The sequence below is a fragment of the Halichoeres trimaculatus genome, unplaced genomic scaffold (genome assembly GCF_033239565.1).
Source record: "Halichoeres trimaculatus isolate MK-OKI-2021-1 unplaced genomic scaffold, fHalTri1.1 fHalTri1_scaffold_16, whole genome shotgun sequence".
Taxonomy (NCBI): domain Eukaryota; kingdom Metazoa; phylum Chordata; class Actinopteri; order Labriformes; family Labridae; genus Halichoeres; species Halichoeres trimaculatus.
In genome coordinates this window covers 19,452,431-19,465,623 of record NW_027437194.1, presented here as the reverse complement: position 1 = coordinate 19,465,623, position 13,193 = coordinate 19,452,431, and the positions used below count along the sequence as shown (strand labels likewise).

The 13,193-nt window shown below is 37.5% G+C and overlaps 1 protein-coding gene across 2 annotated transcripts in view; it reads right to left on the bottom strand.

The window, feature by feature from the left end:
• Window positions 1-13,193, bottom strand: part of brinp1 (bone morphogenetic protein/retinoic acid inducible neural-specific 1) — a 278,377-nt gene that overhangs the window by 31,789 nt on the left and 233,395 nt on the right. For both annotated transcript variants that reach the window (XM_074690229.1, XM_074690227.1), the window contains exon 5: window positions 11,983-12,088. In XM_074690229.1, coding sequence (XP_074546330.1) covers window positions 11,983-12,088 — 106 coding nt within the window. The remainder of the gene's footprint in view (window positions 1-11,982; window positions 12,089-13,193) is intronic.

Below are 13,193 nucleotides of genomic sequence, written 5' to 3'. Positions count from 1 at the left end.
ACAAAAATATTTTTTGTTTTATTCTTATATTTTCAGATGATTTGGCTTTTCTGTATGATGGTGTGTAAAGTGTGTGTAAGTAAGTGTCATTTTTTTTTTTTTCCTCATATTTCATTTTTTGGTGAAACAATTAAAAACACATATAAAGATAAAAAAAGGCAAGAAAAGCAAAAAAAAATGAGTACAATAAATAAATAAAAATAACAAACAAAACAAAAACAAAAACAAATTAAACACAATAATGTTTTTGTTTGTTTCATAATTTGTTGATCTGTTTTTCTGATTATTTGTCTTCTTTATATTTTGCTGTGAAAGTCTTGTTTTTTTTGTTGTTGTTGTTTTTGTCTTCTTTTTGTTGTCACTTTACTTTCACTTTTTAAATCAAGATATTACCTTCTAATATTTTTTTTTCTTTATGTCAGTTTTTCACACCAATACAATATTGTGTTTAGGTGTCACATTTTTGTAAATCATAAACTTTCACTTCCGGTCTTTTACCGGTGAAGGAGCACTATCACAGTTATAGACCATCAACTCCCTAAAGAGTGACAATGGGCCTTCATTTTTTTGTCCAATGTGAGACATGAAATCAAAAGACTACATCCACCAACAAGACAAACTGTGCTGTAAATATTCTCATCTATCTTCATCTAGTTTATTATACATTCTATCTCATAGTCAAATAATATCTTGTAGAACACCAGACTCACCCCTTAAAGTCACAACTGTTGTTAATCAGTAGAATAGTAAACTTTCTTTGGTGAAATAATATGCATTACTTTGTGTTTTTGGTGGGTATCCTTTAGGATTAAACCACACTAAAATGCTTCCTTCTCCATCCTGTAAACATTAAAGTCCAGCAATAAACAACTAAAATGTGTTCCTGCCAACCATGTCCTGGCCAACATCCCTTCAGAGACAGTCAAAACAAGTTCTTTTACCAGCCAACTATTAATCCCCTACATTAGATTTTACAAGAAGCTGGGTAACAAGGTAAAGCACGTCTTTCCTCTGTCTCTATTAAGTGTAATACAATGCCCCTACACTAAACAAAAGTATTAAATGTAGTAGCAGTGGTCAAGTAATGAAGATGTGCTTTAAAATCTGAAGGAAGACAAAAGTAATGAACCTCCCCATAAACTGATGAAACACATTCAAAGCGAGAGAAAAAAGGACAGAGTGGAAAGCACAGTCCTTGCTGAAATGGCAGCCTGCAGCTGGTGAGGGTGATGGGGGGGGCTGAGATTTATGGTCATGCTGGCCCAAATGGAAACTCACTCTTGATTGACCACTTCCAATTGAAAGCTGACCTTCAGGTCAACATGGAAAGATTTCATCAGGTACCGGGAGGCTCAGCATGTTAGGGAAAAGTGAAAAAAATGTGTGCGGTCATCCATCTTGATGGAAATGATCCCACGTTATCAGTTCTCCGGGGCAAAATGACGCATGTTTCATAAAGGAAATTGTGCCTGGGTCCAATGGCTGTCTGAGTGGAAATTCAACACCTCAGACCGCTGCTGTGACAATCCATGACATATGATCTAAGTTACCCCATGACTGTCAGAACAAGGAAACTTCTAGTGAGGCCTTTAACTAAAGGGCAAGACCAATGATAACTCTTTCAATACAACATTTAATGCTAAACATTTCCATACCATGAATGTAAAACAAGACTGTTATTAATGAAATGTGATTTTTTTTTCCATTAAAACTTGTTGAAAATGATTATTATGTTCATTACATCACAGACTTTTGCCCACTAACAACATTTTAAAGACCAGAACAACCCACAACCCCAATTTTAACATGCTTCTCATTGTCTTAGCTTTGCCTAGTCTGCCTACCTTAGTATTGACCATTGAGTGGATTTTAAAACAGTTGATAGGCTCCCTTGTTGTTGACAAATTTTGCAACAGTGATGGAGAAGGAAAATAATGTTGAATTAGCATTAGGACATCAAAATTTGGTTGCTTATTTGATTAAAGTACTTCTGACACAAAAAGCACCAGGCTGATATTGTAATAGGCTTTAATTTTGAAAAATAATAAGCCATATAGTGGATAATTACCTATATGAGTCAGAAGCACTCCCATTAAAATAATTTATTTTTTGCATTCAATTAAGTTTTATTTGGCAGTATGGCTCTATTGTGGGAGCTCCCTGCCCTTTCCCGTGTGGGATGCCAAAGACCTGGTTTTCATGTGTCTTCATAAAAGGCCAAGGCAGGGGAAGCACCAAAAAAAAGGCCCCAAAGTGAAAAAATAGAGTAGGAATCAGTGAGATATATATATATAACCAGACTTAAAGTTCAGAGTCTAAAGCAATGGATTCAATCAAATCTCTTAATGATTTTTATGTGTTTCTTTCTCGCTAAGAGGCGGGTGCGCCTGCAGGCAGATATATCATTATTTTGGATTTCAGCCTCTGTGCTTAATGCACCAAGCTGAAATATTTAAATTTCTTCTGTGCCTCCACAAACTTAGAAAACAGTAACATATGCATGAGCTCACTTAGTAGATATGCAATGCAGACACTGGGTGTATAATAAAGGTGAGTACGTTTGGTGGAAAATAACAATGACTCATTGGATAACATCCCAGACAGAGCCCTTCAAACCTGATTTTGAAATTACTTTTTATTTCTTTGTTTTGTTATCAAACTTTCTGTGTGGTTGATTATGGCACCCCCTGTGGATACACTGGTATCACTTTTCTTATCTAATTGTTTTTTTACACTGTGCATGTAAACCAGGGGTAGCCAACCAGTCAGAGACCAAGAGCTACAAAAATTACTGTGTTACTACAAAGAGCCACATCAAAAACACACTTCCTCTTGCACATAAACGAAAGGACGTGAGATGAAAATCAATACACTTCCAAATTTTGAAGTGACGTTTATTGCGTTTGTAAGCATGCTTTGATTCGTACTTGGAGCCGTGTCTAAGACAAGTTTCTGTTTTTACTGCAGAAGACACAAAGTTCCATCCATCTACCTATCTAGATAGCTATGAGCACATGTGCAAGTCGAGAAAAGAAACTGAAACTTAAGTATCAATCTCATCACTCAAGTATTGATCAATACTGATCACAACATCAATATATCAATAATTTAGATTGATTGGTACACCACTATTCATAATAACAATAATGAATGGATCAAAGAGCCGCACACCGAAAGGCAAAAAGCCGCATGTGGCTCGCGAGCCGCAGGTTGGCCACCCCTGATGTAAACTGTCTTATCTGAAACACACCCATCACTGTGGTCATAGACCAAAAAAAATACAACATAGAAACCATCAGTCTACATGCTAAGGGTCTCGTTTGCCCTTGTATCTAAGAAAAAAGGCATCTCTGTTGATTACAGTCTGTTTAGAAGTAGTCAAAAACTTAACATAGGAGCTTTAATTTCCATTTATTTGAAATATTTGTGTTCTCCCCTTTTAGATATTTAAAAAAATTCGGAGAAAACTTTTCCAGCTCATCCAAAGTTTTTATCTTAAAGTGCAGGTTTAAGACCGACCAGGCAATGTTTTATGCCTGTGTTTAGATAAGGATGCAGTGGAAGGCGCAGACAAAGAGACAGCAGAACCGAACCAGAGAAAAGGAGAACAAGACAAAAATGCCTCCATCTGTTTATTGTTGTGCTCGTCCAACATTTGCTCTCCACCAAAGATTTCCCCTCAGTAAATTATTCTCTGGTAAACCGAGGACGTTGTGTTTACTGATATACTTTAGTCTCCAAATCAATTTCTCAACCCGTCTGTCATCAAAAACAACTTAATTGATTTGTATGTTTGTTTGTCTCCCCCTGTAATGTTTGCAGGCTTTTCACTCGCAAAAAAGGGGGACAGGCATCGAGCGACAGAGCAATGAGTATCTAATTCATCACTCTCCGCACGACTCGCCTACAGGGCCGCTTTAATTTATTTTCACTTCACCACTTTGAAAACTGTTGGCTCAGGCTATTCTAACATATTCATAAATCTTCTGAGATAGGCTCATGGCTCCTCCAAGAAGACGGGCTGTTGAGGAAACCGGAGGAAGAAGAAAAGGGAGGGATCACATGGCGGGGGATTGAAAGACGCAAATTAGTTTGCTTTTGTTGTGGAGCTAATTTATGACAGCCATATTGGAGGTGATTGGGTCCTTGGAAGGTAATGGCTTGTGGAGGTTCCAAGGCCTTTTATCTTTCTTTGGATGAATATAAGTCACCAATTTGCTATTTTCAACCTCCGGTGTGTTCAGTGTTTGTGTTGTAAATCAAATTACACCACAAATATTCCAATTTTCGGCCTAATAAACTGAAAGCTCTTGCTGTTTTTGCATTTCAAAATGTGCCACCGATTTGAATAAGGAAATCAATACAAATACAAACAGATGGTGAGATATTAAAGGGAGCACTTTTTCTCTACTACCTGAAACACACTTTGAAATCTAAGAAACTAATGCAAATCCTGACTGTTAAACCACGACTGTCTAATTCCCTCTTTCATTATTTCACACCCCTCGATAAGCTATTTTTACTCCTCAGTCCCAGCAGACACAGGAGGAGAGAATCCAGCCAAAACCAATATCATTGGGTTTTCTAAGCTTTAGCCTGGAGAGAGGACAAACAAACAAACAAAGTACAAATTAATGCAGAAGGGAACAAAAGTGTATTTAAATCCCAATCGTAATAAAGCTAAATAGTGTGGATCTTTCCTCCTGATTAAACTTCTGGGACCAAACAAACCCGGATTCTTCAAAAAGTTTATATTTCTGTGTGAGCCACAGCGCCAATAAATATAGATTTTGCAACATTTGCAGAACATTTATTTTCTCAGATGATGATTACAAGCACGGAAAGGTCAATTATATCGTTTTCAGAGGCATTAGGGTGTGCAAGATTGTACTGTAATTCATAAAGGGTGACAGAAGAAGATCTGTGAGTTCCTCTAGAGTGTCCTCGAATAGTCCCATATGCTAACGCCTTCCTTTGCTCTATCCTACTGCCAGGAAAGCTGTGCATTTCATAGCATGCACACAATCCCTAAACAAGCCAGGATACAAGAGTAAATCCTCCACAGACACATTATTTTCAAGCAATACAAAGTTCCTAGTTTGATAGATCAAAGCTTTGCAAAGCAATGCATGAAATCTGAAGTGAAGAATTTGTTCCTGTGCCATTTTGGATTCTGCTGATTGTCCGGGATAGAAAAAAAAAAAAAAAAGGTGTTGCTTAATTTGCCAAACATTTTACAAAGCCAAACTGTGGGGGAGACAAGGATGGAGTTTTAGCTTTGATAGGTAGCTTCCCTTGATGTCAGAGTCCAATACAGGAGTCTAATTTTAATCTAAGTGAAAGCAGAGGGAATATCCAGGGAGTGTCAAATTGCTGCATTGTGTTATCTGTTGCTCACAGCCTCACCAGCTCACAAAGAGCAGACCACAGGGGTGAGAAGGAAAAGAAATCCCTTATAAAACTCTGTTATTTCGGAGAGACAGTTTAAAGTAGCTGCAGGAGAAAACCTGACCACAACTAAACAGCTTTTTTTTTTTCCTTGCGTGTTAACTCCAAACCGTCTCGGACCTTTTCCACAGCTAATTCCACCACATCCAATCACTCAGAAAGCAGTTAAAATGCTCACTTACACGTCTGCAATCAGTCCCTAGTGTGTATTTTCCAACAAAGTTTTGCAGTAACACGTGTGCCTGAAGCTCTAGAAAGTGCTTAGGTTTGGGGCGCTGAAAAAATAAAAGTGGGAAAGAAGAAAAACGGCATGATTAAAAGTTTAATTAGAAGAGTGAAATGGAGTGGGTTTTCTATTACTGCATCCTTGTTGTAACTCACATGGTGCTGCATACTAATATGATCTCGCCTTATTTAATTCATAAGCAATTAAAATAGCTGGTCTAGATTAGAGGTTTTATGTGTTTATTCATTTCACAAAAAAAAAAAAATGAAGGGAGTAGAGGACAACTATGCTTCGAGGCATTTTATTCAACTATGAAAAGTCGAACAAAGAAAATCAAAACCAGTACTTGTTTAGATGTCAGGAATATTGAACAACTGTCAGTCTTTAAAAGCAAAAAAGACCACGAAGACACAAAAACCCAATAAAAGAATAACACACCAATAACAATAAATGGAAGTACTTTGGATTGGGGTACAAAAGAGTCCAGAACTTGCAGAAAATGTGAAAAGAAAAATAGCCCAAGAAAAGACAAATAGGCCGAGCAGGAGGCAGGAAAAGTAACATGGTGAAAACAGTTCCAATGGAACAATTTTAGAAAGACATAGATAGTTAAAGAAAAAAGTGCCAAAGCTGACAAAATGTACTTGTCACAGCTTGTCATGGCTCACTAGAAAGCGCCAGAGTTTGGATGGGACTTCACATACACCAGTCTGACATCTCAACTGAGTCTCCCAAACAGAAAAGGAGATGTTGAACATGCATGTGCATCAGGAACTACACCCACTAAAAGTAGAAGTCTGAACTTGTTCAAACAACCTTTTTTTTCAGTCTTTCACTGGTGTGATTTGGACAGCTATCATAAAAAAATCCACTTTAAACACAGCAGAGTCTAGACATAGGATACCAAACACACTCACATTGTTGTGCAGTATCTATACACAGCCGCTGAACATTTACATAGGCTCATGATGGCACCATGACCAGAGGCAATTGTTGGTCTAAGGTTGAATAGCCTGAGGCTGAGTCAAACCAGTTATTCCTCCTTCAAGGGTATACACCAACCACCTTTTCTATTTTACTTCTCAAACTGAACAAGAAAAGCTCTAAAATAGCTGTGATTCAATTGTATTCTTTCTTAAAAAGCATAAAAAACAAATCAAAAGCTATAAGACACCAACATCTCATATAAAATGACAGCAAAAAGGGGTGTGCCCAGAGAGTTTGATAGGGTAGCCTTGGCCAAAATCTTTTACCCCAGTTACCATTATTATCTCTGCCAAGGAAGTTGTATTTTCAGCAGAGTTTGCCTGTCTGTTTGTTGGTCTGTTAACAAAGTAACTCAAAAAGTAAGCAACGGATCTTGATGAAATTTTCAGGAAATGTTCAAAGTGGAAAAGGGAAGAAGTGATTACATTTTGGAGGTGATCCAGATCACTGTCCGGATCCAAGGCTTTTTTAAAGGATTCTGTATCATTGTGAGATAGGGCCGTTTTCACCATGTATGTATATAACTTCACAATAAATGGTCAGATTGATACAGATACGTTCAAGTTTTCAATTTCTGTTGACACAATTAATTAATCATTTGTTTATGTGCTTTTTTTAAATTATTTGGTTATAAAAGTCATCATTTATTCAAATAGCAGGACTCATTCCTTATTTCAATGTGTCACATTTGCTTGTTCTGTTTTTTCTTCAGTTTGGGATTTTGGTCATCTATTCTTTTAAGCTTAGAACATTAATGCTGCTTTTCTGTCATGTTGATTTTCGCAGGAATAGATTGTCTGAATAATATCAATTTAAGAGTAAAATGATAACAAAATGGCAAGAGGAGATCGGCACTTTTTATTCATTTCTGTGTGCTGAGCCACCCCAGTCAAAAAGTCAGTACACACCCCTGCTAGTACACTGTTCACATGAGAGACTCCAACATAAATCTGTCCTCATTACCCAATCCAAACTTTTTTCAAGTGTGATTTGAGCTCCCAAAGATGTTGAAAACAAGCCAACGAAACTAATGCCCTCACCTGCAATACTTATGTCATGCAGGGGAGTAAAAAGTAGACGGATTGCATCAGAGTTTAAAGTGTGGAGCTTGCCTCCTTCCTTTGATGTCGACCTGTGATCTATTACCACATGAGAATAGGCGTGCATTTCCCTTCACTTCTTTATTGATTGAACCCACCAAACATTCAAAATAGTGAGCCTCTGAAGCCCCATGGAGTCCTGCAACACAGGTTCAGTGTGTTCGTTTTTTAACCGCATCCTTTGTCCCCAAAGTCATTCCTGCAGATTCTGAATCAAATTAAACCCACGGGGACAGAATAAACACATGAAAGCACCACTAGAGTTCTAAATAATATTTTGTGTTGAGTGATTTTTTTTCCCTTTAAAGCAGATTTTAGCGTAAATATTGTATAATGTGCAGACTTTGCATCTTTGAAAGTGCTGCTAATGATCCATGATCCTCCACATTGGCTGGATTTGACTCCTCCCCACAGTTTAAATGCCAAAAGTTTGCAGTTTAGCTAATTGCCTAGTAAAAGGTCAACAGGCATCTGAAAATGAGACACATTGTGGGTGTTCATTAGCTGTGCTGAGAGCTGCTGGTGCATATAAGAGTGGTTCTGGGCACAGCCAATGTCTTTCTCCTCGAGGGATACTTTGTGAAGTCCATTTATGGCTGGTTGTCAAAGAAGAGGACAATGCTGTCAAAGCTTTTGTTTTTGGGGCATTCACTGTAAAGACCAGCCAAGGGACACAGTGAATCTGTCAGGAAATCTAAGCGCCTTTTGTACCAGTAAATGGAGATCAAGCAGCTTTTAGAACAACCAGGAGGTTCAAATACGGCTTAAAAAGAATCTTGGAATTTCAGCATTTTCAATTATTCTAAGAGGAACCAAATCATTGGAATAACACTTGAACTGTCATGGATGTTATCTTGTTTACCCAACTTCAATTGGAGTTTCTGTAGCAACAGCTAAATTACTTAAGTAGCAAAGAATAATGACTTGAAAGTGTCCTGACACAGAAGCAACACAAACATAGAGCTCGATCTGAATGTGCCTAAAGTAGACTGTATTATGCTTATTTTTTCTATTCACCCAATCTGATAGCTTTATATGATTTACAACTCATATACCTCTTGTGTCTTTGGAACTATTATCTTTACCTCTACATTTGAGCCTCTGTCTCTTTGAGAACCCTCAGAACAAAAGAACCCAGCATTCTGGAAGCCTCCTACACTGTTGCCTGGCAAGAAAGTTCAGTTTCCCCTCAAATGATGTCAAAAATGTAAAATATTCTTCTACAAGAGATAACTTGTAACTTGTACAAAATGAGAACATCATGTGTCAAATTAATCTTGCAATTTGAAACTCTGACATCCAAAACTTTCAATGAATTCAAACAGCATTTGGTTAATATTTAGTTAAAAGAAATTTTAAAAAAGGGCGATAGGTTGTCAAATGCTTGTCCGCAATCATTTGGAAATGTTACAACACACAAAAAAACCACTGAAATTTAAGAAGGTGTCGTCTTATTTTTTTTCAGTAGAAATGTCTTGGTAGACTTAATATGACACCCGATAAGTGTTATTAGAAGATACTAAAAGACTAAAATGACAGCTGGATTGCTTGTAAAGCATGAAAAAACTGCCAATGGGGTAAGAATGTACTTGTCAAGTTTCTTGAATTCAGAATAATATCTTTATAAAAGATAATGAACAATTGATTTTTCTTAACCCCCAAGCAACTACAAAGCCATTCCTAATAACTACACTCACCACCAGAATAAATGCCTTCCAGCAGCCTTGTACCAAGGCAATGGTCTGAATATCTAGCAGGGTAACACTCTGACAGCCACAAAGCATTACTATAATAAATACTAACAGCATTAACGCAACACCAGACCAACATCCCCAAACAACCACAAATTTAGCAACTGAGCAAGGACTTTACAACACCAAGCAATGCCAAATCAACTGATTTCTCAGCCTTGGGAAAAAAGTCCCATTATCCCATCTGAACTTAAAGCTGGGCTGAGTCAAACTTTTTCAACATGGCATCTGCCAACAATAGGCTTCAAAACTCTGCATTGGAAACAAAGGATGATGTCATGGACACTACATCAATATATTGTACAGTCTATTGGTGTTCTCCATCATACATCCACAACAACACAGCCACCTGTTATCATTATCTTGCTGTTTGCTTGTTACAAATACAACTTCTAATCCTTGGTTCACTTTTATCAATCAATCATCCAAAACACTACATGTACACCCAACCTTACATAGAAATACACTAAAGGGCCAATCAAAAAACAAACAACAAATATACATAATTTAACTGATTTTCAGAAAATAAGTCTACTAATGTGCTTGTTTTGCTGTTTTCTGAATTCCTCTGCTGCCACATGGGGTCACATGGGGGTCTTGTGTCAAAAAAAGAAAGGCTGAAAACAAATCGAACATTTTCTGCTTGCATGGTTTTATATACAATTCAACCCCTATATTTGTTTTAAGTTTTACAACAATGGACAGAAAATGTATCCTCTGGACACAGCCTTGTGTTTTTTTAATATGAATGCACATCTTTCAAAATAAAAGACAACCCCAATGATCCAAAACAATAATTCCTTTTTTCCTACACTCTCCCAGTAGAGCTGAAAAATAACAGAATTTTAAAGCTGTGTGCCTGAGAATTACAACAATATTAAACTAACATGGGAGTCCGTGCAGACAAAAGCATGTGACCCAGATGAATGAAACATTCAACCTCTGCCAATTTCATTTGCAGAGGGGGGAAGAATCTTTAAACATACACAAGGCTGGCTTGACTTGAGAGGAATATATAACTCACCGCGGGATTAAATACGACTAATTGTTACCCATACATCAGTGTTCATGACAGAAGGGGAGCTGCAGAGTAAATTAAATGATTGGATCTCATTATGAATATTTTGAACAGCACAGACCTTAAAAGCTCTTAGCTGAGTGCATGCCTCTCCATGGGCTGTGTGAAGTGCTATCACTTTGAAGAGCACTATGATTGTTAAAGAAGTTACACCCTCAGCTGTCTTTCTAATTAAAGGCTGAGTCGATAATTGCTCTTAAAAGAGTGTATTTTTGGGAGAACACTTAACACCTTGGATCACCCTTCACTGACACACTAAATGCAATAAACACACACACCGTCACACACTCACACACACACTTTGGACTCCTATGAAAGCTAAAGCCAGACACCAATCAAGAAAGCTTTGGCATTCTTCTGGAAGTGAAAGAAAGGCTCCTTCCCAGGCCTGTCATCTATCAATCGTGCAACAATAACAGTCTTCAAAGCACAAGGCTAATGCATTTGATGCATGACAATAAAGCTCTTCCCAAAACCTATAGAGCTCTTTGAATAAGTGGCAGTCAAGGACTTAAAAGTACTTCTTTGACAAACCACTTAGTTCTGTGATTTTAGAGGATGGGTAACGACTTCACATGGAGGGAAAGAAATAAAAAAGGAGGAGGGATTGAAAATGAAGCTTTTGTGATTCTCAAACTGGTTTTAATAACCCCCGCACAGGCGCGAATAAATCAAAGAACCAATCACGTTATTCAAACACTTGACCACACTTACACAGGCTTTCATCATTTCGTTTCCCCAGGGTGACTGTCACTGTGAGAGATTTTTCTTCCTCAGCTAATAATTAGTTGTGTCAATGTTTAAGAAAGAAGTATTCCTGCTTTTAAGAACAAACCATGAAAAGGTAAAAGTTGCTATTTGCATTCACAGACATTCCTGTGAGTGACATGCAGGAAGACTGCTTTTCACATACAGAGCAAGACTAATGAAAGTGATTCTGCTAAGTGTTGAACACTTTCTTTGGATACATTTTAATGAGCTAGAAATAAACCCAAGTTCAAATCTGATATTCATAAGTACAAAATAACCTGCAGGTTCATAATTGTCTCATTACATGCTGTGTCCACATGGAGAGATGTAGCTGCGCTCCAGTGTCTGAACAGGTTTTACAGTTCATGAAGGTGATTTGCATGAAGGTGGGTCTTTGAACAATATTTTGCTTAAGAAGTCAGTCACGATAAAGAATGAAGAGACAGAGGATTGTATTTCATTCCCCAGAGGGTGGAAAATCCATCCTGGTTCCAATTAAAAAAGCACACTGACATTCAATTCTGGAGGAGACGCCAGCTATACACATCGTCCACTCAAGAACACTCCATGTGTGGGTTTAGATTTCCTCTAATTTTAGAGGCAGAATTTGTGAGAAATATTTGAAACCGTGGGTTGATTTACCTTGCAGATGAAGCTTGCTCTCAGGGCTCTGCAGGAGGATCGAGCTCACGGAGTCCAGATTGTCGTAGCTGCTGCATCCGAGTGGGCCTGTTCGAGTCTCTGTCACCTGCGAAAGAATTAAAACAAATTTTAGGAAAGAAAAACAAGTAAATAAATAAATAAATAAAATATCAAGCTGGGTGATGCTTTCAGTGCCAATCTTAACACTTAACAACAACATATGCAAAGTCAGGCATCACAATCTACACCAGCCATTAAAATGTCAGCTGGTAGGAAGATGTCAACACCTGTTCATTACTGCTGTCAGTAGATAATGTCACAGTCATTAGGACACTTTCTGTCTTTCATCGACTTGGATTCTCACATGTGATAATTGCACTGAGTTTACACCTTCTGGCCTGCAGTCACAGAAAGATGTACTTTAACACAATGTAATGTGACATTTTCTGACACAAGATACATTTTTTATAACCTCAGGCTTTTTCTTTCTCACCAGCCATTATGTTAGGACTAATTAAATCTAGATGATAAAAAAGGCGTAAATGCATCTTAATCAACACCTTTACATAAGTTAGAAGCTTGTGCCATGTCTGACTTTCTAAAAAAAAAAGCATTAAAAGCTAAGTTTCTTGAACTGTGGCCTCATGTGTGTCTACACAGTAGGACCAGAGCTATAGCAGTGGCCCTTGTTGCCCACCCTTAACCAGCGTTAAAAGAAATAATGACGCTTTTCAGATGTGAAAAGCCTTCTTTAAAATATACAACCCCCACACTCTGAGACCTTGAAGAGGTTGCTGTTTTAAAGAAAGAAAGGAGTAAAATCTCTCCTCTTTTCATTTGCCTTTGCTCATTAAGTTGTTCCAGGAGTTCTTAATAGTACTTTTAGTACTTTTACAAGGCTCCAAGATGACAAATGAGGTTTTACCCAACAAAGAAGATTAAAGGAGAGATTAGATGAATCTCACTAAAAACCTCAAGTGTTTTTTTTTTCTTGCAGCTCTTTGTTCTGTTAAAAAAAAGTAGAGAGCACCTACGAAAAGCAGCAGATCTATCATTTGCACAAGTAGGAGCAAATTATAAAGTGAATGATACTGTATTAATTGTGATGACTGGAGATAAATATTGGGATTCTGATTTAATGGAGAGGCTGATGTTTTATTTCACGAGTAGATTTTTTTGTCCATAGATCAGCGTAGATCAGCAATTTAACA